Source organism: Strix uralensis, chromosome 1, assembly GCF_047716275.1.
Source record: "Strix uralensis isolate ZFMK-TIS-50842 chromosome 1, bStrUra1, whole genome shotgun sequence".
Taxonomy (NCBI): Eukaryota; Metazoa; Chordata; class Aves; order Strigiformes; family Strigidae; genus Strix; species Strix uralensis.
The window spans coordinates 51,547,487-51,564,859 of record NC_133972.1 but is presented as its reverse complement, the minus strand read 5'-3'; the positions used below and the strand labels follow the sequence as shown (position 1 = coordinate 51,564,859).

The following is a 17,373-nucleotide window of genomic DNA, read 5'->3' as shown; positions in this document are numbered from 1 at the left end:
TGAATGAGTTTCATTTACTTGCCTGTTTCCTTATTAAGGCTAACAGCTCCAAATTGATAGAATCATTCTAGACCTTGGAAGCACCTCTGTCCTTGTTTAGGACCAAACAAGCCTTAGCAAACATTTTGCAAGACTGCTTGAACTGCTTAACAATAAATACAAGAGGACAGCTATCTTTAAGCAAAGAATACTGGAGAGGGGACTGTGTCAAGTCAGAAGTGTGAGAGACTGGATATGTTCTTCATTCATCAAAATAGTCTTCATCCCTGACACTTGCAAAATAGCTGTCATTCTCCTTGTACCTTTTTGAATTCCAAAGCTACCGATGAGGCATCTGGGAGTTAGTGTGGTCAGCAGAGAAACATAGCAGGGCAGTTTTCCCCCAAATGCCTCCAAAATCTAACTCCAAGTACCAGTGATTTTTTGTGATGTCACCAAAAGGTTAGAAAGAGACTTGTAAACTGCCATTGGGAAGTAGAAATAAAGGTTATTTTATCAGTAACTGGAGATCATGGAGATGTATAGTCCACAAACGCATCCAGTTCTTTCCATCCTTCCTCTCTCCATCTGTCTGAAGGTGCAGTAGCCCATCTGTTCTTTGGAGCTGTGAGAAACTGAGGTTATAGTTACACAGTCTGTATACTTTGGTATTTACAAAAGGAGCAGGAATTGTGCATAGTCTCTCAACACTTGTAACTCTAAAAATACCGTGTCTAGATTGCCTGGGTTTTAATTAACCAAAGTTATAATGGACATGACCATACATGTTAGAGAAATCAGGTTATGTTCAGGAAACAGAATGGCTAGTAACTTGTTAGGGTTGAAAATAAAAATGTTAGTTTGAGTTAGTAGGTTTCTCCTTTATGGGTAGAGTTCTGTTGTGTGGCATTTTGCAAAAGTAACCAAGTTAGGTCCATCACAATTTATAGTATTTATACCACTATTTAAAATAAAACAAATTGTCAAGAGTAAAACCAAAAAGATAACTTCCAAGCCTAAGGCTACATGCTAGAAATGTACAAATAATCAAAAGTGAAACAGGCTTGAAGGAGTGTCAGGAGAAGTTACTATAGAAACAGCATATAAGTATGTATACCAATTCCAAATTAAAACTGTTGAATTGTAAATAATAGTCCTGACAATTGTAAATTATAGTTACTATCCAAAATTATGAGTTGTATTCATTCGTTTACCCTGTCTGATATGATGCCTTTTTTTTCAGTGGCAGTCAGGCCCACCACCTCAGACAGATGGTGAACACTTCAGTCTAAACACTGACACTTTCTGTCAACTCATCAGATAAGTCTGACGCTTTTAGTACTGAGCAGGAACACTAGAGATCATTATTTTCTCTTGCAGAGTTAAAAAAAAAAAAAAAAACAAAAAAAACAAACCAAACAAACAAAAAAAAAACCCCACACAACAAAAAACCCAACAGCAAAACACTAAGCCCAACACTTCTAAGCAAACTGGGGGAACAGTGTCTTTCTCCATGCTTAAAGTTGTAAAACATCATGTTATTTATGACTAGATTATAAAGTCCATCATGCATGGACCAGCCTTCTATCTATATTTAAAGACAAAATGGCCTAGAGTGTGAACCAGTTAGTTTTCTAAAGTGTTATGGTAAATACAAATACATATGACATGTTAGGTTCTTACGCTGTGAATTTCCATGCTAACCAGTTTCTAACTACTGTAATATTTTCTGATACATAGTGTGACATACTGCTTTTAGTCACATTTTAATGGTAATTTACAATTGGTTTGGGCTGCTTATATTATTGGTATACTATCAGTTATTAGTAGAACTCTTCTTGCTACTCTTCAGGTGTTACTTCAGTGGAACATCATTTACTTATCAAATGCACTAGAGAACCATTGTTATGCTTAAATGGGTCAGACTTTCAAATATCAGAAAAGCTGCTGCTGTATGGGCTCACAGATGTAGTTTGACCATTTTAAATTGTGTAAGTTAAGCATGTTCATGTCAAATACTTAAATAGTATTTGAGAGCAAAATCAAATATTCATTTGAAATACCTCCCAATCTAATGCAGTTTTGTTTTAAACCCATGCTCCTGAACCAAGAGCATGGATCAGAAAAATTGAGTTAAACTTACTGCTCCCTTTGGCATTGTTGGAGAGCTCATCAAAGTCATCTGTGGTAAGTGCGTTGCCCGGATTTCACCCTGTGTTTAAGGAACAGGTTTATCCTGCTTCCTCCTAAAAGAAAACTTTTCATTTCAGCTTATATTCAAGCTATGTTTATATGTTTCATTTGGATGTATTGTCCTGTGCAAAAAGTTTCTTAATTTACATAAAATACAGAATATACTATGGTAGATACTAGTGTGTGTATATATATGTATACATGTAGATATTTTCTAAACTACAGATACGATTTTCAAGGGCAGAAATCGGTGACAGTTGAGTAAGATTCTGTAGACAGATGTTCTAGTTTCTGAAATGTCTGAATCAAGATACCCTGCCCTTCCTAGTGAGATAAGCTTGCTTTAAATCTTAAGTTGGTGTAAATTGGTTTAAAATTGTGCTCTTTGAGAATACATGACAGGCAGGATAGAAATTTTTAAAAATAAATGAAAGCGACTTGAATGTCTACAGAAAACCAACACCTTTTGAACACCTTTTTTTTCCTTTTTCATTAAAATGGACTTCAAAAGGGATTTATTATTCCTCAGTGCTGACACCCAGGTGACTTCAGTAAAGAAAAGAAATTGAGAAGCCATCTCAAAGCAGGTGAACAAGAGGGAATTGTTAGTGTACAAGCCTTCCAGTATAAAACTACTCATGAGGGTAGGTACCCTTTAGGTTTTCTATAGGTGGCTGTCCCTGTTGACTGCACATTCTCTTCCCTACACAGGTAATTGTGTGCAGAACTGACAAGTATTGCACTGCCTGTTTGTCTCCTTGGCAACCAGCAGAAATAGTGAATAGTGGTAAAAGAGAGGGACTGCCCATTTACCAGAGGCAGCAAACAGCGAAGTGATAGGGAAGTGAATGGGAAGAAAGGAAAGAATAGAATGAGCTAAAAAGGCGATACGACAGCATAAAGGAGAAAACAAAAGCAGAAAAAAAATTACCTTCTGGAGAGGAAAAAAATATGAAAGAAACAGGAAGACAAATGAAAGGGGAAAAAAATCTAGGCAATAAGGTGAAAAAGGGAGATATTGCACCAAGAGCAGGGTTCAGGGCTGTGCAGGAATCGAGGAATATAGCACAAGGTTGAATGGAAGGTAGTAGAAAACATTAAAATCATAAATAGATATAAAAATCTTACTGTAGGCTAGAAGCAATTTTGTCACAGAATTGGTGACAACATAGGCTGGAGAATACTCCAGAAAAGAAAGTGGCGACTAGGTGTCTAGGAATTTTGCACTGAGATGGTCTGACATCAAGCCAGTAGGTTGCTAAAGCAGAGCTACATTTAAGTTTTGTCATCCTCCCTCCATGTCATTACTTGCAGAGGTTATCAATGGCTTGCTTCCTCCCAGCTTCTCCCCTATTTCTTCATGAGTTGCATCTGTATGTATCACAAAAAGAAGGGAAAAGTGTAGGTAAAAAGGCAAGGCAATATAATGTACTATTACTTAAACACAATCGTGTGTGAAGAAGGATGCATACCATGTAATGGTGACCCTGACTCTCTGTATGTCCTAATGTAGTAAGAGGTGAAAATTTATGCAAGGTTCGCGAAGAAATGCAGTTGAGAAAAGCCCTTCAGCCAGTTTCTTGAGCAAATCACGAGGCCGTACAGAACGTGGCCTCTGCCCTGTGCTAAAATAACCAACTTATAAAGCAGCTTTGATGTGGAGAAGCAGAAAAAGTAAAGATGAGAATATGTGTTCTCATCTGAACAATCTACATTTCATCTGAGTCCATGGATCTACTGTTTCCTATAGGAGAGGTGACCCTGAGAACAGGAAACTCATTAGTGTGGGCATTAGATGGAATTGCAAAAGGGCAATATGCGAAAGGACCACGCAACCACGGCCTGGAACTGTTGCCAAAAAAATACATCGAAAATCTTCACTAAAAGATGTGAAATTTCATAGGTAAATAACTACACAAAATGGCAGAATGGACTTGGCTGCACTGGCTCTGTTGAGGCCTGGGTTTCACCAGCAGATGTTTTCTATATATTTATTGTGTTTTATATGTATATAAGCTCTTGATGCTGTGCACACTTTCAGAAGAAATCAGCACACCCAGTGCTCATTTGATAGTAGCAGTACCATGTATAATCTTGCTGGTAGCAGATCTGCAGCCTACGTAATCACATGTGGTGGTAACATTTAGATTATGTTGCACTTTGAAGTAAAATTAACACTGGCCCAAGTCTGAAACTGTAAGGCTGTGAATCACAGGGCTTGTATCTGAAAGCCTGTATATTTGTTGAATGCTTCTTTAAATTGCTTTCTTACATGCCTAGAAGAAAACAACTTTATATGCCTTGAAAATCTATAACTTTTTGTTGTGTGCTGTAGATCAGCTAATTAATAATTCCTGTGTGTCACATAAGTACCCAATGGATAATTTTCCATTAAATTATTCGGGTTTTAAGAAAATGGCAATAATCAGAATATTCTAAAACATGATATAACTCTGGACAACTTCTCAACCTCCTTTTTGGGGAGTGATTCCACATGTCAGCACATGTGCACACAACACATTGGTGGAGGATATTTCTGATTGCAAGCAAGAGAATTTGGAAGAAAAAGTTGAGTCCAAAAAAGGAGTATTAACATCTTGTCCTCCACAATGTCCAAAATGTCTTTAAATAATTATACTGCTTTCCATTCAGTTTCTTTAATTAAAGCATCCTAATGAATGTATAGACTTGTCACATAAGTGTTTGATAATTCAAGCATGATTGCCTTAATCATGATATAGAAAATCGTGAAAATAATAAAGGGGTAACAGAGAATGAGTATGTTGTGTATTTTTGAATTAATGTTTGCAAAATGGGCTACCTGTGAGAAATAGGAATGTTGAGTTTTCATGTGGAACAGAGGTAGATATAATTCAGGATTTAGTCTTCAGTGATGCCAAATCAGTCCACAGATTATCTCCAAGGAGAGGAGGGGAAATAGCAGAAATGGAAATTTTACCCTGTGTTTTTCCAAAGAGAGCCAAAAATGGCATAACTTCTTTGCCAACAAGTTATATGTACTGTGTTATCTTTTAGTCATCCTGGTGTCTTACTAGCATTACCATGGGGAAGCAAGAAGCTAAAAATCTTATTTTTCATGTGAAATGAGATAGGAGAAGTTCTGTTCTTATTAAGGAATCTTGGAAGTTGTATTTATACAAAAAATGAATGAGACTATAGGGTCATAAAGGATTTCTTACTAATTTTTAGCTTTAAGCATGGGGTTCAAGGGAGCTCAGAAAATTACATACACGAAACCTGTGCTGCACAGCTGATAAAATGTGTCAACATGCTGATGATACTTCATTTTGTTAATGGTAATACTGTCCTCATGCTGTGCAGAAAAATGAAAATTGTCTGAATTAACAAAAAAATGGGGTGTTTATTACAACACTCTTTAAAAAAAGATGGATTTTGTTACTGCATATAAGGACTTGTAAATGTATTAGCTAAGTATTACAGTTTTATTTAGGAAGGCTGCTTGATAGAATTGTTTTAATGTTCTTTTTAGAAAGAGTTAACATAAAGGAGTGAAGGTCTTTTCTTTCACTGAAATTTAGCAGTCCTGTTAAGCATGTACCGGCTTATTTTCTAGGCTCACTTTTATTCCAGCTGTGAGTGGGAAGCTTCAGGAAATCATTCCTAAAAAGCACCTTGAGGTGACTAAATTGCTACTTCATTTATGTCAAGATGGACAAATTGAAAATCTGCCAACCACAGTCACCAGTGCAAGTCCTGCTGGACTCCCACCCAAACAGATGACACGTTTTGCCTCCTCTGTGATGCAGATATGGGGGATTGATAGTTTCAAAGGTAGGAAGTTCTAGACCAACCTTGTAGATGCTGAAAGCAAGTGGCATTCCTCCCTCTTTCCTTTGTCTCCCCATCAGGATAAGAAATGCTGTCATGGGAAACGCTGAAATAATTTTAGGGGCTTTTCTTTAAATTGCAATGGCACAAGTGTCTACAGTCAGCAGCAATTAGGAAACAACTGTTGTGGTACATGGTCTGCTTTGAAAAGGTCTCTTAGAAGGCTGCGAGAACACAGCCAAGTCCCTTTTATTAAGTGAAGAGCCTTTCAGAAGGCTTGTTCGCAAAATAATTAAATGAAACAACAGCATTAGCAAATGGCTAACCCTAACTTACAAATAGGATTTAAGCAACTCTCAGTAATTGCCTTTGTTTCCTTGTTACATAATACAGAACAGTTTGGGGGGGGTGTTGTATACTGCTAACCAAAGGAGTTACTTTTTGTTACTACAGCGGGTATGTTGCACATTTTCTGTGTTAATGACATTGCTGTTTTACAGATGTGGACACTCAGGACCAGAAAGGATAAAATTGGAGAGTTAGCAAGAGCTAGGGTTGAAGAGATGGTGTCAAGACTGTGACCCTAGCAGCTGAGAGGAAGGGCAGGGGGTTACTAGTCTGGTACTCAAGATGCCTAGCTGCTGTTCTTTACGTGACACAAACTCTCTGTATGATTTCAGATAAAGTTTCTGTGTCTCAGATCCCCATATGGAAAACCAGTATAATATTTATTTTAATTCAAATTCTGTAGTTAAGGGCCATAAGATTAAGAGTGGCTTGATCCATTAAAGAGTTGAGTGGCCTGAAATTCTGTGGCACTAAACTCTTCGTGGAAGCTAGATTCATTTTTACTGTCCTTGCAGAACCTAATCATCTTAGAGAAGGAATCATTCAGTAAATGTTTTTATAAGAACAACCCTTCCCACCTTCTAATAAAGCATTAGAAAAGTATTTATCTTTAGGATATATGCCAAGTACTTGATGTTTATAATAAAATAATCAATGTAGTTTGACTAATAGGGATTAGTGTTTTAAACAAGTTTTCTGTAACCTCAGCATTAATAGTTCTAATTTCACTTTATGATCAGAATTCTAAACTGATGGTCAGAATGAGCTATGTATCCTGTAACACATTATAACTGCTTTGTGAGGTTGATAACAGCCCTATGATTGAAAATCCTCCAATTCAAGAACTCCAACTTAAAACTTCTGCATCTGTTAAACACAGAAGACTTCTTAGGTACAAACTGATCAATCTTTGTGCACAACTTAGGACTGACATTGCTTTTGTGGCCTCTTACTGTCAAACTTCTTCGTATTTTGGGGCATACAATTATATTTCCTTCCTAAGGTTCTGATTTGCATTCACTGAGCCTCTGCAGCAACTTAACATGTTTTGCCCATTCACAGGCACTTTGAGCTTAAAAATGCTTTGCTGTGAAGTGGCACAACTGCATCATGACTATGTGTTCTCTACTTTGGGGCTTGTAACCTTGCTACAGGGCAGACAGAAAGGAGTGTTACAGCCCCATCTGTGCCCGCAAGATTCAACAGAGCTTGTGTGTCAGAGTTGTAGTCACAATTATGTTCAGTTCTCAGTCAACAATTTTCATCTTTATTCTGCATTCCTTTTGTTTCTTTCTGAGTAGGATTGTTTTCAGGACTCTTAAATCTTTCTGGTTGTATTTTGCAATTTAAAAAAGGAAAGTCTGTATGTGATATGTGCAGATTCCAGTATAAAGTTAGTAAAAGAAATTTCTTAAAATTAGCAGAGGAGACCAAAATTGCAAAATCTTCAGGGTTGCAAGGACTTTGTTATATTATTTGTAACCAAATACTAACTACCTTTGTTAAACAACTCAAATGGCTTCTTCATTTAACTTGTTCTAAAGTCTTCTGTATTTTAGAATAATGTATTTCTAATAACCAGGTTGCTCTGGCACAAAAGAAACAGCAGCTTCAGTATTCAATGAATATTTAAAAGCTGATCTGCTTTAAAAGCTGACTGTTGGTTAGTTTTCATGTTTCCCATTTGGGGCTTGAATTTTTAAATTTTCCCCGAGTTCCTCTGTTGGCAATAATAGAAAGAGGAAAGCTGGTGAGTCCTTTTCTGGTTTGCATCATTGTGGCTTAACTTTTCTTTGGTTCCACAAAATATGAGTGGATGTGTTTGAGTTGGTTTTAGAATTAATACAGTATGGGCTTTTTTATTATGGGAATAAATATTCATTCTTCAGTAGTTCTCAATATAGTCTGTACTTTTTCTGCTTCCTCCAGTAGTCTTTCCAATAGAAATTTGAACTATTAGTTGTAAGACAAGTGATTTTTTTAAAAAAAGGACAGGTGCAGGTGGCAAATCTTTTCAAGGTTAATAGCCCATTTGTAATGGAATATGGTGACCTTAAGGAAAGATAATGATTCATAAATAAAAAAATACAGGGATCTTGCACTTCACTGCTCAACATTATTGACCCTGAAATGCAACCATTACATGGGAACTAGTAGAAAGTTGGTGATAATAAGTAATACCCCTTGCTGGTGACAGCACCATAAATGTTCATCATAATAAACAAATATTGAGATCGGAGAAACATACAAATCAAATATAGTCTGGGACAACAGAGTACAAAATACATCAGTGTGATGTTCAAAAAAGTATTTCTGATTTTTGACAACAGTACGAAATGTTATCTGCATTAGGTGTGCTTGTTGGACCATAAAAGTGGAAAGGTCTGTCAAATGGAGCCTGCTCTTTCTATGAGATTGTCTGTAGAAGTCAAGAGTTATAAGTTAAGCAGTTCAAGATTTTAATCTTTAAACACTGACCTAAAAGCAGGATAACTTCCGACTGAAGGGAGGTTTTTTGGCATGATTTTTTTGGAAGGTTTATCTCCACACAAATACATATTCAGCAAATAAATGTATTGTTTCTAGATGTTTTCTCTTTAAAAACTCTGTAAATATATATTTACATAATATGTATCCATCCTCATTTCTGTTTTGTCTTTTGCTCCTGCAGTTTATTGTGGAGTGTCATGGGAATACACTTCTTCCACAGTTTTTGGGCATGTACCGACTTACTGTTGATGGAGTTGAAGTATATATGATTGTTACAAGAAATGTGTTCAGCCATCGTTTATCTGTTTATAGAAAATATGATTTAAAGGTGAGAAATAACTGACAAAGTAGCTGAAATGCTTTCTGTAAATGTTGGATTATGCTGATGCTTGACTATTGCTCAGAATTTTAATTAATTTAAAATTGTATTATGTAAGAGCCAGCATTAACTTTGGCATCTAGGTTTAGCAAAACTGAAGGATGATTTTATAGAAATTGTACAAATTTATTCGTATTGTGCATTTTTAAACCGAGGAATTTAACCAGATATGTTTGTTAAATGTAACTAATGGTTAAAGGTAAAACCATTCACACAAGTACAGTAATAATTCTGCTTCCTATAGGTTTTTTATCAGCATTATGGAAAGCCACAGCTGATTCTGCAGGGGGCTTTTATAAAATAACTAAATATCATCATCATTTAAACCAACAAAATGCCACTACAAAATGCCTACTACAAAAGCTTCATATTTCATTCTGTCTTTTAAAAAAAATTCAAGTAAAATAGAGAAGGTTCTTAAACAAAATTTCTGTTGTTTTTATCATAAGGTGTGTTTTAGTTTTGTTTCAGAAGGTTTATCTGCTCATTGTAATTTTGTCAATAGTTAATATACAGTGTTTACAACAAAAGCCCAAAATATAGTCTTAGTCTTTCTACGCTTAGGATTGTATTTTAATTTCCTCCATAGTCTCCCGTTAGAAACCTACTTCTTTCTAATACGTTTAATTTCTATGTGTTGAACTGCTAAATGCATCTGCAAGCTTGTTTTAAGTTGTTTATTTAGCATTCTATATTAAGAGATTTGTAATGCTGTGTGCTGTGCCATCCTTGCCTACTGTCAAGTATCTACCTAGCAATTGGTTAGATAGTTGACTGAACGTGATTTATAAGAACTGATTTCCAGGTGGTCAACAACTGCCTTTTGGTATTTAATATTATTGGCAGCAGAGCTTACCAGAAAAAGATAGTTTTAATTTGACAGAACTGTATAAGTTTTAGAGCATCATAATGTCCAGATGCATTAAAAAAGGGACGAAAGCACAACAGAAACAAACATAAATGATACACAGTACATTCTTAGCATTGGTGTCAACAGCTCCTGCTATTATTTACCTCTGTGAATGTTTCTGTACTCTATTCAGTTTGTCCAGCTGGACAGAATTGCTTTAAAGGTAAACTTCTTTTGCAATTTAAATTTAACATCAGTATCGTATTATTCTTCAAAACAAACTCCTTCAGCAGATTTATAGTGACACTGCATATATTATAAATGAATTTTTCTTTATTTTCATTGCTACAGCATCTGCGGTTTTAGGTTCAGAATCCTTTTTTGAACATGAATATTTTTGACGCTAGCTTAGAGCTCACTTGTAGCACAAGCCTCTACCTGTGTAGATACTAAGAAAAAGAGACCACAGATCACTATAGGATTTCAAAAGTATTTTCCTGGCTGCTGAGGTATTTTATTAAAATTACTTCAATGTCAAATTTGTCAATCTCCCTAATTTTTGCTGTTGTAAATCCAGTTTTTTCTTCTAGTTTGGTTTTCAGCTGATATTTTTTTCAGGCGCAATAGTCTGTTGGAGCACAGAATACAACACAAAAGGTGTATCATCAGTGAACTAAAATGTCAGACTTTTACTAGACTTTATTATCAGTTAATGATATAATGCAATGAAATGAAATCCAGGCTTGCTGGGCCGTTCACAATAACCAAGACATACTGTCCCATTTCTCTTTCCTCTCCATCCTTTCTAACTTTTTCTCTGCAAACAGAATAAAACATGGTATAAAAAGATGTGGTTGGGAATCCTCATGTTCTTTAAACTAGTATGACTCCACTCCAGCACTTCTTTACACAATGCACACCTTCCAACAAATGATAGAGCTAATTTACCCATCTCTCAATGTCCAGTTATCGTGTTTGTAGTTATTTCTTGCAGTGCTATCATGTGATAAATAAACACTGGATATTTAAAGGTGTGGTCCTTCTCCAAGAAATTTGCAAGGAAATATATACAGCCATTTTTTGTCACCTCCAGCTTGTTCAGAAAGCACCATATTGCCTACTAGTTTTAAGCTAAACAATACATTAAAAAAAAAAAAAATGAAATAGCCAAAATGTCTTTGGCAAACACGGTAAATCTTGTGAATCCACAGTTGGTCTCATCTCTTCTTTTGCCTTCATGTTGCTGTGAGGTGCTTTGTTCTTGTTTGTACTTTGTGATCTTTTAAATATTTTTATGTGTTTATATTTTGTGACATCCTTTTCCAATGTGTATTACATATGTCCAAATAGTTACATAGACTAGGCTATTCCATAACCATACAGCTAAATTGGTGCAAAAAGATGAAAAGTCTGCCAAGCAAACTGAACTTCCAGGATGATAGTCTCAAAATGAGGATGAGACGTGAGGAAGAAGCTCCAGCAGTCAGGAGGACAATAGATGTAGAGCATTTGAGGATTTAATCCATCTTTCTTCTCTCATGATACATCATCTTCAAGTGGTTGCAGCAGTTCAGTGGCCCTGGGCATTCTACCTACTGTATCACCTTTCTTTAAAACAGCTCTCGAGTTCAGAAGAATGCAGTTCATCCACTTTTTGACCTATTATCGTAACATTTTCAAATTAGTTTCTGACATATGCACATTTTTAGATCCATTTTTTCTGTTTCAGGGCTCTACTGTGGCTCGAGAAGCCAGTGACAAAGAAAAGGTATGGTGCATTTCTGTTCCTTTTTCAGTTATCTAACCTGCTAGCTAGTCTCAGGACAAACATAACCAGTGCTGTTCTGCCCCTTTTCTTTGTTTTCTGTCATATTCTCCCCTCTTGAGTTCTACCTTATTCCCTCCTTTATCTTTCCTCTATTTTCTGCAGACCTTTGAATATTGGTTTGCAATGGTGTTGAGATTTCAGAGGTAAGTGAGCCAATCCTCTACCTCCTCCTTTTCCTTTTTTCTCTTCTCTTCTTGGTTTCTTCAGGGCCTGCCCTGTGGTAGGAAAACATCAGGACTTTCTTGTCTTCCCTCCTGCTTCTTCATCTTCTTTCTCTTGCTCTTTAATATTGAGATTTATGGATACTCCATGTCAGTTAATGAAATGATGTGACGTGGCACCACTTCTAAAGTGAATGCAAAGATGAACCAAACCTTGAATTGTGAGAACCTTTGGGTATGTAAAGCTCATATAAACGAGCAAACAGCTGACAGACTTAGATGTACATGTAGCTATAACGAGAGACAGTCTCCCTCAAATTCTGGGCTGAAACTTTTCTCTAAAAGGAAATTGATCACTTTGTTTTTCTCCATCTCTAACTTCAGTTCATTTGGAAAATTTAATGTTCTCAAAATCAACATTTCTCTGAGGTTTCAGTGAAATAGCCTGATGGCACTTTAGGAGAGGTTTGTCTAGAGATTCTACAGATAATTGAAGGTAGAACATAGTCTCCATCATCTAAGACTTCTTAGATTTCCAAATTTGGGTGAAGTCTAGGAACCCATGACCCTTGTTTTCTTAATTTTTCCAAGTACATTCCTTCTGAATTAGCATAAGACATAAGATCAGTCACTTAAAAGACTTCATTTTATGTTGTCCCCAAATTCCATTCAGATCATTTGTTTTTCTCCTAAGCATTAGTTGTACCATACCTGCCTCTCTGGGTCTTCTAAAGATCACACAACTGCACTAAGGAGTAAGGGACATGCAGCAGCTGTCAGTCCTACAGTTCTCACTGCATGAAAAACTCTGTGCAAAGTTTTTCTACTTCGTCCTAAGGTATGACCAAACACTTACAGTTCTTCTTCCAGCACTAGGCAACTACCATGTACCAAATGACAACTGCAGTGACAATACTCAGCATTAGCTCTCTTTTGCTGTACCGGGCCCTCAAGATCACGTCTTGAATGGTCTCTGTTCTTTTCTTGTGGTCTATTTTTGTTCTTGTTTGGTAGCACAACTCTTTTTTTTTTTTTTTTTTAAAGCAGAGGTATTAACCCTTCAGTGTCTTACAAAGGATACCTAGTGTCATTGAAAACCTCTGCTGGTAGTACTAAAATAATCTGACAGAAATAAGGAGGACAAATTATTTGGATGGGACTACTTCAGACTGCAACATTAATGCTTGGAATAGTAGTGTAAAACTTAACAATATTACACATATTCAGCTGTACAGGAGCTGATACTATACAGATATTTAGTGTAGTGGTTTTGAGCAGTTTTAGGAATATGTCTCATAATAAATAAATTAATAATAGCAAACCTCTACTGTAGTTAATACGTTGAGTGAGAACTTCAAAGAAACAGTGCTTAACTTTGTTCCCATGTAAATTCATGGCAAAATTATTATTGAACTTGATTATAGCTAGGTTGAAACTAAGTTGTGTAGTTTTGTATAACTATACAACAATTATTCTCTAAATTTAATGTGAAATCATAACTTCAGTAAGGCCAATAACAAAAATTACTATCAACTTCAACATATCTAGAGCCTCCCCTTTTGAGTACTTCTATGAAAGAAATATAAAAAAACCTGGTCCCCCCAATTCTTCTGCAATTTTAGATCTCACATATTATTTTCTTTTCAAATGAATTTGATTTCTTGGAGACAGAACTACACTAAGCTTATTCTTCTTGCAAGCAGACAGTCTGAGGCTGTTAGAACAGCCTTCTGTTACTCATCGTTCCCCTCAAACGCCAGTGCAGTGCAGCAGGGAAGCCACAAGCTAGCACTCAGAACAAACGTTTCTAAGAAAGGGAATTAATTAGTAGACTTCTAAGTTCATAGAAGGAACAACACTTTACAAACACTTCAAGAAGGACTCCTAGGGATTCAAGGAAAGGAAAAATAATGGTTTGCATATTACATGTTTTTTGTCTAAGCTTTGGAGTGTGCTGTTTGATTTGTAAGGGTCAGAAGAATACACTACCGCATGTCTGTATTGTAGATGTTCAGAACATTCATCATCACTGTGATCTGAATCTCCTGCAACAGGCACTACAACAGCAGTGGTTTAATCATCTAAACTACTCAGTTGTTTCTAACTCACCGTTTGTAAGCTTAAATAAAGAGGGCATTGTGTATTTGTACAAATTGACAAGGAAAGTTTGATTTGAAACTCTGAGCAGTGCTAAAGATCTGCTATTGTGAGATATCTCTGCATGTGTGACACGAATTTCAGGACCTTGAGGACTGTGTTGACATAAGTATGTAAATGGTCTGTAATTCATAACTGGCAAGTAAGAGCCCTGTAGCATATTCTTTCACTTCCATTTTCTCTTAAGTAGATGTCACTATTTCAAATCTTTTGTTTGTTGTCTTCTGTGGGAATCTCACGCCATCTTAAAGATGTTAAAACGCCTGGGAAATTTTAGCTTGAAAAGGGGAAAAAAAAGGCATTTCAGCAAATGCTCTGAAGAGATTTTGGCATCTCCTATGTTAGAAGAAATTGCTCTGAATGATTAAACAAAACCAGACAATCTCAAATACTTAGCTAATTTTTAGCCAGAGGCAAGTTAAATCATCAATTTATTAATATCGCCCTGAAATGACATTATTTATAATAGAATTTAAATTAATGGCAGCATTATTTAATTACTTATTATAAAGGTATCCACTGCTATTCGCATCTGTAAAACAGAAAAGTAATAAAAGACAGGAAGCTTTTGGTGCTAAAATGTACAGCTAAAATGTCTGGCAATGCTGTAGTTTTTAAATGGGCTTTTAAGTAATTCATATTTAATTTCAAATGCCAATATTTAAGTAATCAAATGGTTTTCAGAATATCAAGCATAATATGTTGGCTTCCTTTAAAGCTGTCCAAACCAGGAAACAGAAGAAAGTAAGTCTTTCAGTCACATTGTAATGCAGGCTGCAAATTTTAGCTAAATTACTTTGAAATGGCAAACTTAGTTAAAATTATGATGTTCTTGAATCTTTTTCCTATTGAACTACTCTTCTGTTATTTATTCAGTTAATAAGGAAGAGGCAATTATACAGAAAGATTTAATGGACCATAAGAAACCAGGTAAAAAAAAAAAAGTATTTTTCTAATCTAGTTTTGTAGTGTAAAATAGGTATTAGTATTCAAACATTTTTTTTAAATCAGTTTTTAGGAAGAAAAGCTGACTGCAATGACTTTCAGAATGTTACTTTTCTGTCCTGTTTTCAGTTTATCTCCTGTTTGACTGTCTTCAGCTGTTTAATATCCTAACATATTGATGAGAAACTCTGAAACTGTCATTTCAATATTTTGTGATAATCAGTGCAGAGACAAGCTCCATCCCTTAGATTTCACCTTAACACAAAATTCCTCTCATTTGCATTATAAGTGATATTTTTAATAACAAAGCCATTACTTTCTTGGCAACAAGTATCATAACAAGCACTTACAGATGTCTTGAATTTTAAAAGAACAGTATGTTTCAACAGTTGTCAAATTCTGACAGCTGCTTTTTTTTTTTTTTTAGGCTTTAGTTCTCTTTATTTTATTATTTTTACTATTTTAATAGTGGGCATTTTCTATTCATTCCTTGGACAATTTTGCCCTCTTAAGTGAAACCAGGATAATGCAGAACTCCCCTGGTGGTCTGCCTGCTCACAATTACGCTGTACTTGCAGTACAGCATCAAATTAGCAGTTACAGCTGAGTCCACTTGTACTTACAAAGAACTTAAGCATGTTGCTTGTGAGTGAGCAACTTGGAAGGAAATCTGAAGAAGAAAAATAAAACTTAACTGGAGCTCACCATATTTCTACTTTCTTGAGCAGTTTCAGAGATTACATGTTTTTAAATTAATCTAAAACCAGTTGCATTGCCACCTCTGTGGTATGTGTTATTGCATAAATATGCATAAATACAGAAAAATTACAGGAAATATGTTTGAACAAAGGATTTTCTGTTCAAGTTCCTTTTTGGAAAAAAAAATTGCCAAAATTGACAGCTGTGTTACATCTTAGTTAAATTATATACGAAATACATTGGCCGATGCTGCTAGATGTAACAAATCACTTCTTACCTTTACTTTTTCCATTAGATATTACAATGTATTAACTGATTTCTGAGAGGATAGTTATAACTAAAGAAAGATTTTGGTATAGGAGCATAGCAACAAGATTACTCAGTCTTGAATTAGTATTTTTCTTTTGATGTCAATAGGTAAAACTTCATTCAAGGTAGATCATCCCAAAATCTGAGCTATTTTTTCCTTCTATTTTACAATTACTAATTTCAGAACAGCATTTTTTTACTTATTTCTTTCAGTGATTTCAGTCTGCTTCACATGCCGATCTCACACAACAAACGTGGGAAGCATGTCTTAGATTTCTCTGTGAAATGAATCTTAAGGCTGCTTATACAGAGATTAAAACATCACACTGCAATACATCACAAAAATAGGAATAGACATTCAGAGTTCAGATTCCTGTTTCAGCATTTAGCAGTCACGTGACACCAATCCCATTACTGTTTTTCAAAACAAATCACTAGTTTGCCTTTGGTGGTTGATTTTTCTTAAAAAAAAAAAAAGTTTGTTTTCCATATGTTAAAAGCATTTTTAAAAAAAATAAAAGGGGAACTTTGTATTGCATTTTATATCTTGCATGTTCATCTTGTAGCAGGAAGACATTAACCCTGTGGATAATTCTGAATGCCTTTCCCTGAGCATTGAAAAGACATGTAGTTACTATCTTGGTACATGCTCAAATTCCTAATCCATCTACACTGTCATGCACAATTTCTTTTGTCCTACAAAAATGCCTGTTACATGGGCTAAAACCATTACAGTGTTCCCTCTCAAACCCCATTTTGGGGTTACAGCTCTATTTCCATTGCCATTTACAGTCCTGTGGTGCCAACTGGAGCTGCAGACCCTTGTTTGGTTAGAAACCCCTGTCTAGGGCAAGCCAAATTGTATGACAAAAGTTTGGACCCAGCTCCCATAACTACTGGAGGGAAGAAACTGCAATCTTCAGCTTTCCAAAGAAAGCTCTAGTGATTTTTCCATCCATTGTAGATCTAGTGACTCCAGACTTTTGATTCATTTCAAAACCACCTGTGCCAAGTTATTGCAAACTATACTTAGCATTATATCCCTTTTCTAAAAATACTCCCTTCCATATATGCTGATGAGCCCAGTGAGTCTAAAGTTAATCTAATTGAATTCATTTAAAAAAAAAAAAGGTGTATGTGAGCCATTCACTGTAAAAAGAAGTCCAGGGTGTGGAACTTCACTCGTGGCAGGTGTTTTATACCATATTCAAAAGTTATAAACTGT

General features: G+C 35.6%; 1 protein-coding gene across 2 annotated transcripts in view; it reads left to right on the top strand.

Moving 5' to 3' along the window:
• PIP4K2A (phosphatidylinositol-5-phosphate 4-kinase type 2 alpha) overlaps window positions 1–17,373 on the top strand; it is a 121,200-nt gene that overhangs the window by 90,936 nt on the left and 12,891 nt on the right. For both annotated transcript variants that reach the window (XM_074866030.1, XM_074866040.1), the window contains exons 5-6: window positions 9,002–9,148; window positions 11,779–11,817. In XM_074866030.1, the coding sequence (XP_074722131.1) occupies window positions 9,002–9,148; window positions 11,779–11,817 (186 nt within the window). The remainder of the gene's footprint in view (window positions 1–9,001; window positions 9,149–11,778; window positions 11,818–17,373) is intronic.